The following is a 23259-nucleotide window of genomic DNA, read 5'->3' on the forward strand; positions in this document are numbered from 1 at the left end:
GGGGCTAATTCTTGCTTTTGTGTTTCACATACACTGAAGAAAGTGAGGGAGGAAGCAGGGAAAAGAGACCCTTTAGGAAGCTATTACAGAAATCAGGAAAGGATAATGGTGACTCACACAAGAGAAGTGGCAGGTTGGGTGTTGAGAAGATGTTGAATTGGAGATCTATATGTACATACTGTAAACTTTTGGAGGTATAAAAAATGAACTTACACATGGGCTCTAATGGTAGTAAACAGAAAGACTGCCACTGTCCTGCCCTGTTCTTGCTTCTAGCTCGTGTTCACACATCAAGGAGAAATGCCCTTATCCCTCCCTTCATAGCCACCAGACACTTAGGCCCATATGGATATCCCACTTCTCAAAAGTTTCTACATCTTTCCTCAAAACACAATTTTCTGTTAGATTTGATTTTCCTTTCTAGGGCACCTTGAATCAGAATAGAAGAACCAATAATTTGCTTATCTCACCTTGTTTAATTGTTTGAAAGTGGTAAATAATTTTGGGCTTGAAAAATTATCTTCAAACAAAGTATCAATTCACTCTAGCCTTCCCATTTTATTGAATATGAATCTGTAATCAAGTTTTATGCAGGCAAGTAGCAGAGGTTGAGTAACAAATATACTGGCTATCCTTGAAAAAAACCACTGTGCCCAGATGGTATATAGAAAGTTCTGGAAATAAATGGTTGAGAGAAATGATGGAAGTGTAGACTCCCCTTGGAAATATAGGTATTATACCCTACTGCTGCTGCTAAGTCACTTCAGTCATGTCCAACTCTGTGCAACCCCAGAGACGGCAGCCCACCAGGTTCCCCCATCCCTGGGATTCTCCAGGCCAGAACACTGGAGTGGGCTGCCATTTCCTTCTCCAATGCATGAAAGTGAAAAGTGAAAGTGAAGTCGCTCAGTCGTGTCCAACTCTTCTCGACCCCATGGACTGCAGCCCACCAGGCTCCTCTGTCCGTGGGATTTTCCAGGCAAGAGTACCGGAGTGGGGTGCCATTGCCTTCTCCATTATATCCTACAGGAAAGTACAAAGTCATTACCTTGACTACCAATGCACTGGATTTGCTAAAAATCAATTTAATGAAACACTTATCTCTTTAATCTTTCCTTGCCTTGCTAAGGAGACAAATGGCTTCATTATCCCTGAAGACGGTGTGTGTGTGCAGTGTGTGTGTGTGTTACAATGGAATTAAGCCCATGCTCCAAATATCTAAGTTTCCAAATTTAGCATTCCCAAACTGATTCATTTCTCTTTCTTTCCAGTGTTAAGGATTTAGGTGAACTTTTAGAAACAAGACATTTTTAATTAGCTTCTTAGGAGAGAACAAAAACGTCCTCCATTAAGAACTGATTAATAAGAATAGAAGAGAGTTTTAAGTTGTCTGGTGGTAATTCTTCTAAAGATAGCCATTTGTCAACACAGCTGGTCACGTCCCATTTCTCCCCTCATTTAAAAAGCTTTGGAAGTTTTCACCTGGTCTGTGTTAGTTTTCTAAGGCTTCCATAATAGAATACCATAGGCTAGGTGGCTTAGAGAACAGCCATTTATTTTCTCACAGTTTTGGTGGTTCAAAGTTCAAGATCAAGGTGAGGCAGAACTGGTTTTCTTTGAGGGTCATAAGGGAAGAATCTGTTCTAGGCTTCTTTTAGGCCAGCAGTTGGCCACTACTTGCCTCCCCTTCAGTCCCTCTGTGTACATAACCTCGTGTCTCTCTTTGTATATCCAGATTTCATCTTTGAAAGGCTCTGAACTCTCTTATACTTTCCTGTTTGTGCTTTCCTTAGCCTAGAATGCCTTTGTTCATCGCAACTCATGAACTTAAATCTCTATTTTAATATCTTCCCTCAAGGAAGCCTCCAAGAGCTAACCCGAGGCAGTACATAAAGAGAGCATTCTGGCAGAGCAGGGGGGAATATGAACTAAAGTCTTTTAGATCAGGGTTGAGGTACTATTTAACTATGGGATGTTGAACATTTTACTAAACATCTTTTGGGCTTTATGTGCTTATCTGAAGAAGAGGGGGTGTTAAAGCACATCACAGAAGATTGATAAGAAAATTAAATAAATTACCATGTGTAAATTTCCTAGCATAATGTTCATGTTTGATTAATAATCTCTCCCTCCTTTGTAGTTTAATAGAACTTGTTCCACTATTGTTTCTTTTACCATAGTTTATTCTAATATGTCCTCCCAAATGGAGTTACCATCTTACCAAATGGATAAGAACAAGGAATGTATCTTATCCATACCTGTAGCTCTGCAATTTCTGTTGAGGAACAAAGGGTGTTGAACTCTATCTAACTTTCAGACTCCATGTGCTTTCTGTTATACTTTGACTACCATCAAAAATATTTATAATATGGAATATAGTCATGATTTCTCAATATATGCACAATACTTGTGAAATGACTAATGGATAATATGAGTCATGTAAAGTAGTACTCTACTTCAAGACATAGTGTGCAAATGGGTCACTGGTAAAGATGTGGGCAACACCCACATAAAACAAAGTAACCATTCTTAGAATCAGAATGTAATGAGACAAAACAGTAATCAAAAGCTGTAATCTGTCTGAAGTGGGGGAAGAAGCATTTGCAAAGAGTGTTGCTTCCAGGGTGCTTAGAAAAGAGTGGGAGAATAGAATTTACCATTGAGTCTGCAGAATAATGCATATCAGCAGAAGCAAATATTCCATTAGGCTCAGCAGACTTGCTCACTTGGGTGAACTATATATTTCATGCTATTATAACTTTGTGTCTCTAGCCCTTAATACAACCGAATACAACTTTTCTTTGTCTCTGCTATACTAATCAAACAAACTTCCAACGTGTTCCACGTCTCTAGGGGTGACAACTCTTTGATTAGTCAACAAGAATATGCATTCCTCTTGGCAGTTGAATTTCTCATAACTAATCAACTCCTGATATTGCTAATTTTGGTATCTTATCAGTTTAGTTTATGAGTAAGTACCCCCGCAACCCCTCAGTCATTTATTTTTGAAAGCTTGAAGTTCTTGTACCTGTCAATGTGACAGTTTGACATTGGCCATGGGGACCAAACCAAGGCACTGGCTTCTTGGAAAGACTGGCCTAAGTTGCCAACTGGCCCCACCTTTTCTCTATATATATAAAATAAAGACAACTAAATAATGAAATTTCTTTTCTATACATTTCATAATTTTAACAATTTAAATTCCTGGAATAAGATTCAAGACAGATTTACCTTTAGCAGTATAACAGTACATAGTGATATGACATTAGTCTGTATATTAAATTTTTTTTCTGAATACCACATGGTTTTACTGAGTAACTTTGATTTTTTTAATTACGAGTAATAGAAAAATAACTCAATATATAAAGGTTGTAATGCTTATATTATTTATATTTTTAGCTGTTATTTAGTCATCATCTTTTCTAAACTAAGCTGTCTACAAGTTTCACGCCATCTACTTTAAGACTACAAATATCTCACTATAATTATTTACCAATTTTAATGTACCCACTACCAATGAAACAAAGGGTAACAATTTTTAAAATAAAATTCTTTCAAAGATAGATGTTTTGCAGTTATCAGAACACATAGTGTAGGTTTAGGAATAATCATGTACTGAGTTCATTTCTGCCAGTACTATGACTTTCCAACACCACTATTTATCTCTTAGTAGACTGAAATATTTTTATAGCCAAATCCAAATATGATGAAAGGAAAATAAATGTAATTGACAGTGAAGAAGTTATAGAACCTAAATGTCTCTTCTAAATAGCCTAGCATGAACTTACAGCTATTTTTTTCTACCTATTCTTTTCCTGTTTGGGATTACACACTGTATATTTGCCCCACATAAACATGTCTGTTCTTACTAAGAAAAAAACGTTTAAATCCCTAAGCATAGTGTCAGCAGGTGCTGCCTGAGATGGGAATGTTTATAAGCTTTATGATATTAACTGCAGCACTCAACCTCAGGTGGCATAAAGCATGCAAAAAAGAACTTTCTGTCAGTTTTATTATTTCTAAAAAGGTTCCCCTTGAAGCAGAAGAGTGACCTTGCTCTGCTGGGCTGACATATGCCACTGGATTAATGGTCGAGCTCTGCTGGAGGGAAGCTCACAGAAACATTACAACTCCAGAAGCTGGGCTGGCGGTGACCATTAATCAGGGGGACCAAAATCATGCATCAAACACACTCATTTAAAAGTAGTAAAAATGACTTAAAAAAAAAAACTTTTCAAGAATTAGCTTATTGTTTGTCATTACTTGTGTTCAAGGAGATCCCTGCATGACTAAAATATCTCCTGGGGAGAACTTTAGAAAGGTTATTATATACCCAGAGGCCAAGTGAATGTGGTGGAAACTGAAAGGCTAATGGAGGTAAAGGAGAGTTTTTGTTCCAGAGAATTTGATGGGAAAGTTTATTGAATGGATTCTATTTTCCCAGCTTAATTTTCACACTTTTATTTAACTGTGAATTTAAAGCAATGGGTACTATGACTGTTTGCCTCTTTGTGATGATTTTATTTTATTTTAAAAAGTGAAGTAATTGGATTTAGTGGCAAAAACATTTGGCTAGTAAATTTGGTTAGGAAATTTCTCAGGAACCTCAAGTTTGGGTCAACACAGTCAACAGTTAAATATGTTAATAAATATCTTAATGGACTTAAAGGTACTATACATTCTTCCACCACATGTTAACTAGTAAAATTTTTCACAACCTTTTCTCGGATTACTGAAAAGGAAAAAGATTTAAATCTAAATCCTTGAAAGAGAATATTCAGTTTAATTTAGCTAATAAAAAGTTATCTTGCTTTTTAAAAATTTCTTTGATGATAAAGTTGAATAAGCATAACTTTTATGTTTTCAATAGTTTGTCGTCTAGATTAATGATACTATGCATAATATACATGATATCATTTCATTGGTAGGTAAAACAAAGAGTAGATTAGTATATTTTATCATTAAGATTATGATCAATATAATAAGGCTTTTCCTAATTATTACTTCAAAGTTATTCTTCTCCTAAATAACTGTTGGATTCTTTAACCATGATATTCAATATTATCTTCTTTGTTAGCTGTATACTACTCTGGATAATTATTTATGCAAAATTATTTATTTGCTTTCAAAGATTATAAGATTAAAATAACTGACAATGAAGTGACCATAGTTAAAATATTATTTAATATTTGTCTATAAGTAGAAAAATATAATATGTACACAATAGAAAGTTAATTTCTAAATTTATGGGAGGATTTTACATCTTTCTTATAACTGGAAAATTTGAATCAATTTTTTTACACCCTATTCTATCAAGGTGCCTAGAAAACAAAACTAGTAATGGAAATTTTCTCACACAGAAAACACTTATCACTAAGTAGGGATGATAAATACATAAAATATATTACCTGTAACTCCTCATCCTTTTCCCACCATCTTCCCTAAAGCACATACCATCTTCTGTAAACCTGGTAGACACGGTTATCATGACCTCTAATTCCAAGCCTGAAAATAGCTTCAGAATGCTTCTCAACATAGTGTTCTCCATGAAGGTCCTAACAAACCATCCATGCTGCTGCAAAAAAACTTCCTGCCAATTTTGGTTTGGAAAGATAGTCCACCCAGAAAATGGGGAATCCTAGTGATGCATTCTTGTGAACATACAACACCTTTCTAATGTCCCCAAGTGACTATGTTCAAGTGAAGAGTTCAGACATATTAGACATATTGTTTGTCATCCTTTGCTCCTTTTAACACAGTGTGTGGTTCAATGTGTTCTAATACTTTATCTTCATTTTAGCAATTATTTTCTTCAGACTTGACAATGTCTAAATTGTTCCTCAGTCAATAACTATACAATCTCTTAGAGTAAATAATATTTGAAGATGTTTAAGCAAACTCAAATTGTATTGATTTCAGCTAATTTCATGTCCAAAATCTGAGATCATGTTAATGTATCTTGTTTTTAGACTATCAATAATATAGGTATAGACTTATGCATACAAAATGCCTTTTGCATATTAAGTAGTCAGTGCAAATATAAATAATGATGAATATAAATTTCCAAGATGACATCTAGTATACATTATTAATTTATTGTGTGTGTAAATATAATCTGCTTTTAGGAATTGCTTCTATATTTGTATGGCATTCATTTGAAAATGGCCCTGTTTAGTTCTTTTCAATAGAAATCAATTGATACCACCAATAGAGTGTAAATTCTTCCAGGAGAGATTCTTAACTCTTTCATACAAACAACCCTGACTCTAAGCACAAAGATTAGCCATAGAAGTCACTTAGTATATTTACACCAAATTTCATAATGTAGAAACATTATGCTATTTAATTAAACATCAGCAAGTCATTTTCTTTGACTATAACATGTTATACTTTGCTTTTGTATAACTGGGAAATGTATGTTTTTTGTCATTTAACTTGAAGAGAAACGTGTGAAATTTCTCATCTGCTGTGGTTTTCTCAAGCCTCCCAACTGTAGGATTTTCTCTTTCAGTCCTACATCACTTAAGACCAGGGGCAATCAGTGTGTGCTAAAATGATGCAGGTTGGTAAGTGGTCTCATAGGGAAGGTGTAACTTGATTGAGATCTTGAAGAATGGGCTGGATTTGAGTAGGAGGAAGAAAAGTAGAAGAACATTCCTTGAGAGAAAAATAGCATGAGAAACAGCTTAGAAACATAATTGAATGTGTCCACATTGGCCAGCAAGGAGTGTCAGTTCTGCTTAATCAGATTGCCTAGCATTGCCTGATCCCATGAGGAATCATGAGTGTACAACATGCTAAGTTAGGGCTTCGTGATAACTAAAGAAGTGTCACTTAAACTCTCTGAGCTTCAGTTTTCTTATCTGTAAACTGGAAAAATCAAGAACTACCTCAAAGGAGAGTTGTATTTGTTTAATGAAATGGTTATGGATAAATCACTTGGCATAAAGCAAGCTCTCAGTGGCCATCATAACAATGTGGAGCAAGCTTTACTTTTTGAGAAGAATGGAATGATAAGAACTGGTACTTTAGGAGTCCAGTGGTATGATTTTAGGTGATTGGAGAGTCAAGAGTTGGGACTAAGGGGCTGAAAGCTATTTCGTTGATGCAGAAATGACATATTTGTATGGTGGCAGATGGTGCTAGTGGTAAAGAACCTGCCTGCCAATGCAGGAGATATGAGAGATGTGAGTACAATCTCTGGATCTGGACCATCCCCTGGAGGAGGACATGGCAACACACTCCAGTATTCTTGCCTGGAGAATCCCATGGACAGAGGAGCCTGGCAGGCTACAGTCCATAGAGTCGCAAACAGTCAGACATGACTGAAGCAACTTAGAATGCACACACACAAACGCAAGTCAAAACAGTCAATGGTAAAGGAAATCAACTCTAAATTTTCATTGGAAGGATGCTGGAGCTGAAACTCCAATACTCTGGCCACCTGATGTGAAGAGCCGACACATTGGAAAAGATCCTGATGCTGGGAAAGATTGAGGGCAGGAGGAGAAGGGAGGGACAGAAGATGAGAGGGTTGGATGGCATCACTGACTCAATGGACATGAGTTTGAGCAAATTCTGGGAGATGGTAAAGGACAGGGAAGTGTGGCATGCTTCAGTCCATAGGGTGGCAAAGAATTGGACACCACTCAATGACTGAACAACAATGAGAATAAATGCCTACAACAGAGATTTGGGGAAAGAATTGAGCAGATGTGGAGGCTGAGAGAACGTGTGTGTGGTATCTTACATTATTTTGCATTATGTGGCCAAACTCCCCAAAGAGAGGAATGAGCAAATATGGGTTTCCAACAGTCTAGGTGCAAGGTTCAGAAGGCAGAATCAACACAGACTCTCAGGGGTAAGAGGACATAAGTAGAGAGAGATTTTTGTTCACACATATGCCTTCCAGCCTGAAGACAGGCAGAGAAGCTACTGTAAACTACAGCAGCTGCACAAGTGGATACCCTAGGGAAATTGATTTCCAAGAAGGGTCATAATGAAACAATTCTCGAGGTGGGGGGGGTCAATAGGGACCATTTAGTGTACTTGTTTATGGGTTTAGCAGTTAGAAAGAGAGAAGGAATAGAAAATAAGTTCTATAATAATGATGCAGGAGTGAGTAAGTCAAGCAGAAGTTTTACAGTAGGAAAAATGAGGAGCTGAGACATTTAAGATAACCTGATCATGGTCACATTTTTTAAAGTTTTCCATTTCCTTTGTATTCTATATGGTTTTAAAAGAGTTGGTAATATGAAGTGACAACTTTTGTTGTGTTATGCTTTTTACCTGAAAAGTCATTTAAGACATATCAATATTATTTAAGAATTCCTTTCTGACAAAAGAGTATCTTAATTTTTATTCAATTCCTAAAAGTGCAGCATAACTTACAGTCAATGTATCCAATGCAAATCATGAGATATGGCAATAAGTAATGCAGGGATATGATTGAGAATTCTGAAAGTTTGAGTTCTTTTTATTTATGAAACTTGTTTTTGTTACATTAAATAGACTGTTATGATAACCACTTTTACAGGTATGGCTCATTCTACAATGATTTTTTTTGTTTGTTTTTATAGTTTCCTTTCGGTAATCTTCTTTGAGGTAGTTTCAATTTGCTGAAAACATCTCTCGGCACATCAACTTCTGAAAATAAAGCTTTAGCATGGAAATTTTGACACAACTTTAAAACACTATGGTGGAGTCAGAATCTGCACTTCCTTTAGATGGTCTGTGCAGTTGATAATGAAAGATACTAAACCAAAGAGATCAAATAGACCAACTTTTGTTCTAAGAATCCAGATGTAAAAATATTTAGAGCTTTGATACATATTTGAGCACTGAGTTGCCTTTACTTGGGGTTAATGTTAGTGTTGAAGGTCACGTTTCACACTCTGCTTGTCTTTCAGCCTTCGGGCCCCTGGCACCCAAACAACTGTCTTCCATCATCACCACATGATAGTGTAATTATTTAACACTGAGGCAATCCTAACAGATTATTTTAAGTGAGTTAAACTTGTTTCACACTCTTCAAAAGACCTCAGCACCTGAATTAGTGAGAACAGTTAGATCCTGGAATGCCTTTGGATAAAGGCTGACAAGCTTATTGAGATTGGGCATATTATAGAATATTCATGCAAGCACGTGCTGAAACATAATTCTGAACTTTAAAAGCATATCACCAATGAAGGCTCTATGTGCAATATTTAGATGATGTGAGAACTCATTGGCACAGTGCGTGTAATTCTTATTTGCCAGTGTATTTCAAAATGCTGCGGATGTCTGACTCACATATGCAAATTTTTTCTTTGAAATAGACTGTGAAACTTTTCTGCTGATGCCTTACCCAAATATTAAGTCATCTTGGAGATAAGATTTTACTTGAAGATCCCAGAAGTTGGAGAGTGCTTAAAAAATGAAAATAAGGGTTCAGTTCTTCTGGTTTTGTTCAAAAGGTTGATTTACATTCCAAAAGACAGACTCCCTAATTGTTGTTCATGTTGATAAATTTAGGATGGTCATTGTTTTAAGAAACCAATTCAGTGCTACCTATCAAGCTAAGTTTATATACTTTTCATCCAGCTTAGTAGCAAGTTTCTTTGAAAACAAAAAACAGGATTAAAACGTTGTAATTGAATGATATAATAGAGAGTACAGCAGGATGGAAAATTGAAAAAAAAATTTTTTTTTGCAAATTCTGGTTCCCATGACAATTTCCTAATTGAGAAGGGCTCTATGATTTTCAAGAATACTACAAGCTTCATATGAAGACACATTCTATAATGATTAGAATTGTTATACAAAACAAGACAAGAAATGAGGCTAACAAAAAAGAATCTATTCTTAAGTTCTTATATATCGTTCACTGCATTGTGTAAGAACACACACAAACACAAAACACACAAATGTGTTCAAACACCCCAAATGCCATTTTTTGTTGTTGTTCAGTCACTAAGTCATGTCTGACTCTTTTGAGATGTCATGGACTGTAGCCCACCAGGCTCCTCTGTCCATGATTTCCCAGGCAAGAATACTGAAATGGTTGCCATTTCCTTCTCCAGGGGATCTTTCTGACCCAGGGATCCAACCTGCATCTTTTGGCAGGTGAATTCTTGATCACTGAGCCACCAGAGAAGCCCAAGTGCCACTTATTCATCTCTATTTTTGTGTACACCAAGTAGACTATATGAAAGAGGGTAATCTGTACTACGTAATCAGAGAGTCTTTAAAAGATAACACAATACACATTTATATTGAAACATTTGTTGTACTAAAATAAACTTAGAAACCAAAACTTTATTTTCTCCTTAAATTTGTCCATACCTCTAAACAAACATGACCTAAGCGATGTTAATGATATCTTTAAAAATTGGTTCCTTAGAAAGTTATGCAACCATTAATTTTTAAGACTATCTATTAAAGAACAGTTTTGGGTTCACAGCAAATTGAGAGGAAGATACAATTTTCCCGTGTGCTCCTCTTATCCCCACACCTTATTAACTCTTTGTAAATTATTTTTTGGCTTTTATATAGGTACCTTTGGTTCTTTTATTAACCCAACATTTTATTTGGAAAATTTGAAGCATATGTAAACACAGTTTAGTATAATCTACCCCATGTATGCATCACCTAATTAATCATTAAATAACAAGAGGTCACATGTCTTCTTTATGCCCACATACTTCCTGCCCCTCACTAGATTATTTTGAATTACAAAAAAAAAATTTCCTTAATAACATCATATAGTTACTTATTTAAAAATTTCCTCAGTTGTCTCCTGGATGTTTTTGCTAAAATACTTTACTTGATCTAAACACAATCCATGGATTATATCGTAGTTGATACAATGCTTAAACATTCTTAATTTATACTTTCCTTCTCCTCCTTTCTTTCTTTCTATTGATTGGTTGAAGAAACTGCGTTATCTGTCTGGTAGATTTTCTCATTGCCTAAACTTTTCTGATTGACATCATATTGTTGGTGTCCTTTGGTATGCTCCTCTATCTTATTTGTTGTGACCTGCTAGTTAGATCCAGAAGCTTGGTGTGATTGCACTTTTTTTTTTTAAGAATATTTCATTAATGATATTAGATGCTTCCATGATGAAGCACATATTCTGGTTCATTCCTTTTGTGATTTTAGTGGCCACTGACGATCGTTGCCTAGACCCATTATTGCACTGCCATCTATAGTGTCACTTCACTCCATTTTAGACCCAGTCACTTGTCTTATTCATTTTTAAAAATTTCCTATGTATTAGTTTCTGTCTCCTCCTACAGTGATACTATTGCATGGATAGATAAATAGGTTGTCTGATGTGTATGCTCAGTCATGTCCAACTCTTTGCGACCCCATTGACTGTAGCTTGCCAGGCTCCTCTGTCCATGAAATTTTCCAGGCAAGAATACTGGAGTGGATGGCTATTTCCTACTTCAGGGGATCTTTCCAACCCAGGGATGGAACCCTTGTCTCTTGTGTCTCCTGCATTGACAGGTGGATTCTTTACCACGTTCCACCTGGGAAGTCCCATTATTGCATTAGGGACTTACAAAATGGTACTTTTGTAATTTCATCACTTAATTGATTAGCTAGATTATACACACACATATACATGGAGAGAAAAAATTTCCCTAATTAAGTATCTTGTTACTCTAAAATAGTTTCATACAAGAAGGACAGATTAAATATTTGTCTTTCCTTTTATTTGTCAGTTTTAATAATCTGGATGCAACATTTCAAAAGTAACAGCTGGTGTTTTTCTTTTGAGTTAGTATCATTATGAACTCATGAATTCAGACATATATATTTCAAGGTACCTCAGTTATTATTCTTACTGATACTCCACTTGTCCCATATTTGGATACAATTTATCACAGGGACAATATTTTTAATATGGCCATTGTGTTGTTTTGGCATGGCCCCAGAGTCTTTGAAAGCCTCCCTGCTTTATGGTATGACAAGATTAAAAATTTGACAATATAGACTAAGAAGTCTGATTTCAAATATCATTAACACCATTATTTTCATTATCCCTTAACATATCCACTTATATATACTTATATCATTAATAATGGTGTGAATACTGAAAACAGGTTAAAATTAAAAACTTTTTTCCTTCCAGCTTTATTGAGATATAATTGGCATATAGCACTGTGTAAGTTTAAAGTGCACAGCATAATGATCTGACTTACATACATCATGAGATGATTATCACAATAAGTTTAGTGAGACTCATCATATCATACAGATATGACACAAAAATTTAAAAACTATTTTCCTTGTGATGAGAACTCTTAATTTTTGTATATAACACACCACAGTGTTAGTTATTTTTATCATGTTGTACATTACATCCCTAGGACTTATTTATCTTATAACTGGAAGTTTGTGCCTTTTGACTACCTTCATGCAGTCCCCCGTCTCCCCGCCTCCTACCTCTAGTAACCAGAGTCTGATCTCTTTTTCTGAGTTAGTTTCTGAAGTATAATTGACCTACGTGCTTGTGCGTGCTCAGTCAAGTCCCACCTTTGCGACTCCATGGACTGTTGCCTATCAGGCTCCTCTGTCCATGGCCTTTTTCAGGTAAGAATCCTGGAGTGGGTAGCCATTCCTCCTCAAGGGGATCTTACTGATTCAGGGATCGAACCCACATCTCTTGCATTTCCTGCATCGGCAGGCAGATTTTTTTCACCCCTGAGCCACTGGGGAAGCTAATTGGCCTACACCTTTATGTTAATCCCTGGTGTACAACATGATTTAATATTTCTTTCTTTTTTTTTAATTTTATTTTTAAACTTTACATAATTGTATTAGTTTTGCCAAATATCAAAATGAATCCACCATAGGTATACATGTGTTCCCCATCCTGAACCCTCCTCCCTCCTCCCTCCCCATACCATCCCTCTGGGTCGTCCCAGTGCACTAGCCCCAAGCAACTGGATTTAATATTTCTATATATTTCAACATTATCAACACACTGTCTAGTTAGCATTTGTTACCATATGAAGACACTACGCTATTATTGAATGATTGCCTCTATTTCACAATTTCACTCATTTCTTTTTTAACTGGAAATCTGTACCGCTTGACCTCCCTCATCTATTTCTCTCATCATTCCACTCCCACCCATCTGGAAATCACCTGTTTGTTCTTTGTATGTATGATTATTTCTGTTTTGTTGTGTTTGTTCATTTGTTTTGGATTTTTAGATTCCACATGTAAGTGAAATCATACAGTATTTGTCTTTCTCTGTCTGACTTATTTCAATTTAAAAAATACCCATTAGGTCCATCCACATTGTTGCAGATGGCAAGATTTCCTTCTTTTTTATTTCAGTGTGTGTGTGTGTGTGTATTTGTATACCACCTCTTCTTTACCCATTAATATATGAATATATACTTAGGTTACTTCCATATCTTGGTTATTATAAATAATGCTGCAATGAACAAAGGGACACATGTATCTTTTCAAATTAGTGTTTATGTTTACTTTAGATTAATGCCCAGGAGTGAAATTGCTGGATGGTATAATAGTTTTATTTTTAAATTTTTTGAGGAACGTCCTTACTGTTTTCCAATGTGGCTGCACCGGTTTACAACCCCACCAAAAGTGCACAATGGTTCCCTGTTCTCCCCGTCTTTGCCCAAACTTGTTATTTGCTGTCTTCTGACAATAGTCATATGACGTTATCAAATGTCAAATGGTTTTGATTTGCATTTCCCTGATGACTAGTGATATTGAGAAGCTTTTCATGTGCTGCTGTTGGCCATCTGTATGTCTTCTTTGGAAAAATATCTACTCGGGTACTCTTTCCATTTTTTTAATTGGGTTTCTAGGAGGGGAGTTGATGCTGACTTTTATGACTCCTTTGTATATTTCTGATATTAATCACTTTTTGGATACGTCATTTGCAAATATCTTCTCCTGTTCAGTATACAGCCTTTTTGTATTGTCAATGATTTCCTTTGCTATGAAAAAGCTTTTTAGATTTATGTAGTCCCATTTATTTTTGTTTTGTTTCCCTTGTAGGAGGGGACATATCCAAAAAAATATGTTGCTAAGATCAATGTCAAAGAATATACTGCCTATGAGTTCATCTAGTAGTTTTAAGGTTTCAGGTCTTACATCTAAGTCTATGATCTGTTTTGAGTTTAGTTTCTTATGACTGTGACAAAATAATCCAAATTCATTCTTCCGCATATAGCTTTCCAGTTTACCAATGCCATTTGTTGAAGTAGCTGTCTGTTCTTCATTGTATATGCTTGCTCCTTTCATTGTAGAATTGACCATTTAGTGTGGTGTACTTTGGGCTCTCTATTCTGTTACATGAATCTATGTGCTTGTTTTTGTGTCTATACCATACTATTTTGACTACTGTAGCTGTGTAGTATAGTTTCAAATCAGCCAGTGTGATTACTCCAATTTTGTTCTTCTTTCTCAAGATTGCTGTCACTATTTAAGGTCTTTTGTGTTTCTATGCAATTTTTAGAATTATTTGTGAACTCATGCAGGTCTGTAAAAAATACCTTTAATATTTTGATAGGGATTGCACTGAATTCACAGACTGCCTTGGGTAATATGGTAATTTTTGCAATATTAATTCTTCCAATAGATGAGCATGGTATATCTATTTGTAAGAGTCCTTTTCAGTTTCTTTCATGAGTGTCTAACAGTCTTCTGAGTACATGTCTTTAACCTCCATAGTCAGATTGATTTCTAGGTACTTTTCTTGGATGCAGTTGTAAATGGGATTGGAAAACTGGTCAAAATTTGTCATTTTTGTTGTTGTTCTTTAAACCATCAAATTACTGTTTTTTATTAGTTGCTTAAAATATTTCCTCTCTCTAAGCCATGAATTCAAAATAAAATTAGATTAATTATTTTTATTTGGAATTTTTAGGGATTGCCTTTATTTTTATTTAAATTTGTTTATAAATAGTTTTAAAGTCAAATCTGTGAAATAAGGCATATTTAGAAAATTGTTTTTTCTCTTTTCTTTTTCTTTGCTTATTTTACCCAATTTCTCTAAGAAAGAAAATACATATTTGCCTGTATTGAAACATACAGATGTAGTTCCACTCTTAGATAAAAAGCAGTTTATTATGTACATTTTTCTATGTTTGACTTTTATCATACACACTATATCCTGGGATCATTTCACATCAGATAAGAGATATATTTCTGGTTTTTGCAGATGTACACATTTCTATTATTTGAATTTACCATATACTATTCAATCAGTCCTCTCCTGGTGAACATTGAGGTTTATAGCTTTTCTATAAAAAATTTCCATTGAATGTGGATGTGCAAATCAATTTATATTCAAGTGTATCTGTTATAGTTGTCTAGAAATGAAATTTTGGGTCAAAGGTCAATTGCATGTAATTTTGTTAGTTTTTCCAAATTATCTTACACAGGTGTGTCATTTTACAAATACATCTAACTGGATAAGGAAATACTATACAGATTTATAGTTGAAGACTAAATATAATCTAATGCCAACAGAAGCAAATAATTATTTAAAATACGAATTGCTTTTTTAAGTTACTCTTTTGTTGATATCTATTTGTTTATATAATAGCTCTGTCTTGATGGGAGCTTTGTTACAAAATAATATTTGCCAAGTCTAATCCTCTATAATTATACACTGCAAAATTATCAGTATTGAAATATATTCTCATTGGTAAAGGACTATCATCTATGAAACCAGCTTACCTCCACATGATTCACCTTTTCATTAGAAAGTTAACAAGAGTAGAAATTACACATTTGTTCATTATCCATACCTCATAGTAGACATTAGTCTTTTTTCATCATAAGCCATAGCCTATACATTATGAAACCATCTCAGAAAGTCACTTTCTGACAAGAGAATAATGAAATTGTAAAAACATTATTTTAAATACTTAGATTTGCTTCTTAAGGGTTTCTTAGCATGGATTGATATTTTACTCCTCTGGCTTGAATCTGTTGAGTGATTTGTAATGAGATGACTGACAAAACCCAAAGTAATAGTTCTGAAAACCACTACTTCTCAATCTGCTTCTATTGATATAATGAGGGGAGAATTAATTTTAAAAGATGGTGACTATTGATTACTTAATGGCAGAAGATACTGTGGAGAAGTGCTGAGGTGAGCCTATTCTGTGCCCCTCTGGGCAACCTGACCCATTATCCAGAGGTGGATAACACATTGTAACCTTCATTAATAATTGATAGGCAGGGGATAGACTGGTTATAGGCTACAAAAGTGCCCTAAGCACAGGCTCCAATAGGCCATAAGAATGCTTCAAGTATATAAAAAAGTAACAGCTTTCCCTGTGTTCAGATTGTTTATAAGCAGAACAAGAACACACTCAATTCCCTTTCGCAATTTCCGGGCAATGATGGCCTGGCAGAAGTGCCTACTAGGCAAGTTGAAGTGATTAATGCTCTCAGAAATCATTCTAGGTCCGTAAGCCCTGCATGAGAAGATTGTATTTTCCAGAGTAGTTTTCAATTGCAGTCCTTCTTTTTCTCTCCTCTTGCCACAAGCTGAAGGGCTTCTTCAGCAAGGGTAGCAAGTCAGCAAAAGGTGTTAATTGTGTCTAACACAGCCCTCATCCTTGGGGTGGTGTTCTGTGTCACAGTGTCTATCAAGCTCACCCCTTGTCACATGCCAGGATCTTTTTATATAAACTCATTTAAAAGAGAAACAAGGAGTTTTAAAGATAGCTAGTAGGAAGATCTGAGAATAAGAGTGCTTGCAAGGACTAAGTACCTTTGACGCCGTCTTGAACTAAAACGGTGTGCGACTTTTAAAGGACATACAAAGTTTTACAGCTTACTGACTCCCATTTTTAACTTTTCTAATTATCAGGTTATTTTTCAGTACCACCAGCCTATTTTGAAAATATTATAAGCTTGAAATGAAATGAAGTTCTTAAGATAGAACATATATAAAGTCTGTAATGTCCGATATCCACCATCTCAAACAATATATAAAATTAAATAGTGAGAAAATATCAATTTTTGATTCCATGACTAAAGATTTTTGAAAAATGTCTTTAGAAGAATCATTTAGTTTGTAGTAATCAGGAATTGCTTATAATTACCTGCCTAGAATGAGTTACATAAGAATAAAAATTTAGCCTTATAGGCAAAAAGTATCCAAGAGAACAAGGTTTCTATTAACATATTGAGCTTTCTCTCAAAACCAGTGAATGAAATTGATCTAGAGGTCTCATTGTAATTTCAAGTTAAATGTGTAAAAATTCAGTTTTACCCCCAACCTAAGAGTGTGCATACCTAAATGCTGTTTTCAATTTATTAATAGGTCTGTGTATATGCTGCCTTCTCTTTCTGATATCTAGTAGAGAGTTTCAAATTATCAAGGGTCAGCATTGGGAAATGCATTTGCATTAGTTTTTTGACAAATATGATCTTTATGAGGCACAATGGTTAATCTACTCAAATGCTTGCTTTTGGTTTTTTATTTTGTTGTTTTCTATTAGTTGCCTGGTTGTCTAGCAACACATGTCATTCTTAAAAGCAAAATTAACACTATAAGTCCAAATAATTTAATAGATTTTCTACAAGGCGCTTAACACTATATCATAAACATACAAGACATTTTATGAACTGTAAATATTAGAATGTTAATAACACACCATCAGCACCTTTAGATATTCCAGAAAGAAGAGTCTTTTTAATCCTGTATTCACAAGAGACTTGGGCTTATTAAGCCATAATCTAATATATTTAGCAGTTTTATCAATGAAAGTCACAAATCCTGTTTCTTTTGCTTTTTCTTTCCTATTTTACAGCGCAGCAGCAGTTTTGGGAACTTTGATCGTTTTTGGAATAATTCCACAGCAAAACCAGATGATTCGACTGGGGTTAGTATTCCATTCCATTTTTATGAGTGTTATACAAAGCATTATGAAAAATTACGAAGCCAATATAACTTTTGCAAATTACAGTAAGCAAAAGATATATATTTAAAATCCATAGCCTTGCATACATTTTTGTGACAAATGAACAATTATTTAGTACCTAGCACCATGCTGGGCATTAAGAGTAAAAAGCTATCTAAGAAACATTAGAGATGTTTGGGAAGGCAGAACATCAATTTAAGAAGAGAATTATAATTTAAAGTAACACATATGAAATGACATACATGTTAAATTTTAAGTAAGTTATAATTGTTTAAATTTAGGAAGTGATTAAATGGCTTCATTGGAAACTAGTTAAGGAGAGCATAGGCTGCTCTGCTCATTTACACTTTCACACCTTTGTACACATTGAAATGGTGGTGACCATTTAACCATGAAATCAGCGGTGACCATTCCATGAGTGTGTTTGTGCTAAGTCCCTTCTTCAGTCGTGTCTGACTCTTTGCAACCCTATGGACTGTAGCCCACCAGGCTCCTCTGTCCATAAGATTCACCAGGCAAGAATATTGGAGTGGGTTGTCATTTCCTCTTCCAGCGGATCTTCCTGACCCAGGGATCTAACCCATGTCTCTTACGTCTCCTGCATTGAGGTAGATTCTTTACCACTAGTGCCACTCGGGAAGCTCCATATACATTTACAAACCATGAACACCTTAAAGTGTAGCTTAAGAAAAGCTTCCTATAAGCTTATTGACATCATCATCATCACTACATTTAATTGAGCACTTACCAGGAAGTAAGCACAACATTAAGCACTTTACCTAACTGTAAGTAGGAAATATTATTATTTTTATTTTATCATTGAAGAAATATGTTTGAACAAAATTACTTCTAAATCATACATGTCATAAATGACAAAGGCAGAAAGCGAGATCTTGTCCAAAGTTTGCTATTCTGTTATACTATCTCATAAGTCATGGGCCAACTGTAAAAACTGATTAAAGAAGGAATAACAACTAATAAAATAGTAGAGAGGAGGTATATATACTGAGAAAAGTGAAAGTATATATTTATCATTGAACCTGATTTATGTATTCATGTGGTAGATTTGTTTTAGATCAATAGGCTTTAGATATTATTCACATCTTATTCATTCTAGATATTGCATTGTTATTTTTTACAAAGAATTTTCTTTATCATGTCTAATTTCTCAGAATATCTTTCAGATTCCTATAGTGTATCTATCTATATTATCTTTAAATATGTTTATTTCAGCAACGGATATTCTAGACAAAAGTAGAAAGAAAATGACATCTATTACTTCTTTATAAATACCTCTGTTAACACATATATATGTACATGTGTGCATACTATATCCCTTTATATGTATATGTACATTACATATATCTTATTTTATTCACCTATACACTTATATATATAATTAAACCTTTATAGCTACATGGATATAAATATATAAAATTGTATGTAACTTTATGGTCTATCAACACTTACATAATTGTAAATAATACAATGCAAATAATAAGAAACCCTATACAATTTTTACAAATAGTGAGAAGCCTTATACAACACAAATAGTGAGAACCCAAATGTATTTCTTTTACAAATGGTATACAGTGAGAAGACCGATATAATTTTTTTAGCATGAGGGATTTCCTGTTGATCTTTTTTTAAATCTTTATTTTAAATTGAAGTGTAGTTGATTAACACTGTTGTGTCAGTTTCAGATGCAGGGCAAAGTGACTCAGTTATACATATATTAGTATCTTTTTTTTCAAATTATTTTCCTATTTAGATTGTTATAGAGGAGAATTCCCTGTGCTATACGGTAGGTCCTTGTTGGTTACCTATTTTAAATAACAGTGTGTACATGTCAGCCCCAAACTCCCATATTGTATAATCCTATACTTTCTATAATCCTATGTAGGTATATTTACTGTTATTAAGTTTTTATTCTAGAGTTGACCTATAAAAGTTGCTCAGGCTCATTCAAACTTATTGATTAGTAATGGTGGCCTAGCAATTTGTGAGAGAATTTAATGAACTTGATAAAGCAGTTTGTACATTTTTTAGCAAACCGTCATTCACTCATTCAGTAAATGTGTATTGAGCATCTACTTGAGTATCTCCCTTAGGCACTCAGAAAGTACTGTTACAATACAGGTGAAAATCCTTACTTCATGAAGCCTAGAGTCTAGGGGGAGACAGACTTTAAAACAACAACAACAACAAAAACCCATAAGTAAGTATATAAATAAACTGAGATTCAGGCTATGAAAGAGAAAAGCACAGAAAAATATTGAAATTAAATATATGTCAACAGGGTCTCCTCAAAGCTTCTGTAAATAATTATGGAAAAGCCTGAAATTAAAAATATTTATGGCCCTTTTTTGAAACTTAGGCAATGGTAAGTTAACACAGATAGTAATAAACTAATATATTTTCTTATTTTAGTTTATAGCTTTACGATGAAGATAGAAAAAGTTCAAGTAAAGAGAAAATAAAAGGCCTAACACTAAAATTTTTAAGTAGTTCCAAGTTGTATTTTATTCAGTGCTTCAGTTGTATTTTATTCAGGCAAAGATTCAGGCAAAGAATCTTTGCCTTTATAACCCTGAATGTAGACATTAATAAAGTGCAATGAGGACTTAAATTGGCTGTCCATTCATATTTATCATAGGCAATTCGGGGTAAGATGTGAAGTAAAACATAATATTTATTAACAATGATGTTAACTATGTGGTTACACCTTCATATTAAAATATTCAAGTTCACTAAACAGACGTTTCCCATGATTTTTTATATTCAGGGAATGACTGGCCACCCACCTATTGGAGATGGTGGACAGTACTAGACTAGATGACCTTCAAGGGTCCTTTCTTGCAAATCTGGGATATTATGTATATGTCACCCAAAAATGTCCTCCAAGGGGAAAAAAATGCCAAAGTTCTACGTAAGAAGTTCTATTTATTAAAAACTATTGAGGGTCAGTTATGTTCTTGGAAATATTTAGATGCTCAGGATGAATAAAGCAGATAAAGTCTCAAGTCTCATGGAGCATATATCATAGTGGGAGATGCAGGCAGTAAAATATAAAGAACAAACAAATATATTATTGGATACTGTTAAGTGCTTAGAAGAAGAATAAATCATAGTAAACATACAGGGAGTGTGGACATGTGTGGGCTATTGCAAATGGGGTGATCAGTCAGAAAATTTCTCTTCCATTACTTGGCATGTGGGTGGAAACCTGGATGAATGAAGGAAGACATTTGTAGATATCTGGTGGAAGCCAATGGCTGAAACCAGTACAAACATTGGTGGGAATATGAAAGAGAAATGGCAGAGGGACTAGTGTGGCAGTACTCAGTTACAGTTGTTTCAAATGTTAGCATGTATCAAAGTCACTTGTAGAGTTTGTTAAAACACAAATTGGCCCCAAGTGATTCTGTTGCTACTGGTCTTAGAACCACATTTTGAGAATCATTCCTATAGTGAACAAGAAAAATTTGAGAAGTAGCAAGGGGTGAGATGGTTTGAATTCTTTATCTCATATACACTGTATACAATGTAATATATATATTATATTATGGGCTTCCTTGGTGGCTCAGTGGCAAAGTATCTGCCCACCAATACAGAAGATGTGGATTCAATCCCTGGGTAGGAAGATCCCCTGGAGAAGGAAATGGCAAACCACTTCAGTATTCTTGCCTGGGAAATCCCAGGCACAGAGGAGACTGGGGGACCACAGTCTATGGAGTACAAAAGAATCAGACACAATCTAGTGACTAAGTAACAACAATATTATATTGCAATATGTATTATAATAATTGCATTATATCACATTATATTATGTTGTTATAGAGCCTTGTGAGCTGTAAACATTGTTTTATTCTGAGTTAGATGAGAAATCACTGGTTTAACAAAATTCTTAATAGGCAAAAATCAGAAGCAGTCTAAATAGAGATTTGATTAGTATGTGGAATACATAAAGATCTCTGTTCTAATGGCGGGAACAAGTTCATAATTAATGTTACTTGAGAATGTTGGAAATGTGCACGTATTCATAACCTGTAAGATGGAAAAACTGCAGTTTCTCTGTGGATTTAATTAACTCCAAAATTTAAAAAATAACCATTACCATTTCAATTTATAAGAAGCAAGAAGGTATGTTAGTACCTGTTCAGCATGGATAGATGCTGCAGCCTTTCTAAGGCCTCCAAAAAATATCTCTCATCTAAGTAGATATTCACTCATCATGCTTGGCATTTTTTTTCTATTTTGTCCATCTCATAAACAGGAAGGACTAAAGTAATTCTACTATACATCTATTAAAATGTAGCTAAAATTATCTTTAATAATATCAGATGTGAAGCTCATGTCTTTCGATAACAAGTTTTACTTTCTGAGTCTGTAATACAGGTAACCAGAGCTAGACAATTTTAAAAATATGCATTATTTTCATTTTGTTTGAAATTTTGAACACTGCTACACAGAATGTACAGGAAGCCCACAAATTTGGAATCTTCTAATGATGTTTTCAGATCAATGCTTTTCATTGCTTCATTATTTTGTCTTTTGTAAACAATTATAACTAGGTATGCGAAGGGGAACCCATAAATGAAAGTGGAGAACAAAACAAAACTTCACATAATGGAGCAAGTTTAGGTAAAAAAATGAGAGCTATTTCCTGGACAATGAAGAAAAAAGCGGGCAAAAAGTACATCAAAGCCCTTTCTGAAGAAAAGGTAAGCATCCTCTGTTAATCATTTGTATTTTTCTATTAATGTATTTCTTAAAATATGGAACAGGTTTTTCTAGATATAGAAGTACTTGGTAGCTTATGAAGGACTTCAATATACTTTTTTCCTTGATAATTTTGCCCAGAAGTTGGGTGGAAGACAGTATTATTGTTCACATTTTAATAGAGGAAACAAGAGGCTCAGAAAAATCCCGCATGTTGTATGTGAGGAACATAGATCATTTATGTTGGAACAAACAGTAATACTTCATTTCTTTTCGTTGGCAAATGATACTCTGTTTTATAGATAGGCTTCATTTTGTTGATCGTTTCATCAGTTGGTGAACATGTGGGTCGCTTTCACTTGGGGGCTATATTAAATATTGCTGCCATGAATGTCTTTGTTCAAGATTGTATGTGGAAAAATTCTTCATTTCTCTTGGTTACATGGTAACTCTGTCTGATACTTTGAGAAGCTGGCAAAGTATCTCCTAAAGAAATTACATCATTTTACAGTCCCACTACCAGTGTGCAAGAGTTCCAATTTCTCCACATGCTTGTCAACACTTGTTACTGTCTGTCTTTTTTATGTTAGTCTTTCATAATGGGTAGGAAGAGAACTATTGT

General features: G+C 34.6%; 1 protein-coding gene across 3 annotated transcripts in view; it reads left to right on the forward strand.

Annotated features, from left to right (window-relative positions):
- LOC109560730 (SAM domain-containing protein SAMSN-1) overlaps window positions 1-23259 on the forward strand; it is a 98555-nt gene that overhangs the window by 48464 nt on the left and 26832 nt on the right. For all 3 annotated transcript variants that reach the window (XM_070786453.1, XM_019963252.2, XM_019963299.2), the window contains 2 exons: window positions 17805-17876; window positions 22490-22639. In XM_070786453.1, the coding sequence (XP_070642554.1) occupies window positions 17805-17876; window positions 22490-22639 (222 nt within the window). The remainder of the gene's footprint in view (window positions 1-17804; window positions 17877-22489; window positions 22640-23259) is intronic.

The sequence above is a fragment of the Bos indicus genome, chromosome 1 (genome assembly GCF_029378745.1).
Source record: "Bos indicus isolate NIAB-ARS_2022 breed Sahiwal x Tharparkar chromosome 1, NIAB-ARS_B.indTharparkar_mat_pri_1.0, whole genome shotgun sequence".
Lineage (NCBI taxonomy): Eukaryota > Metazoa > Chordata > Mammalia > Artiodactyla > Bovidae > Bos > Bos indicus.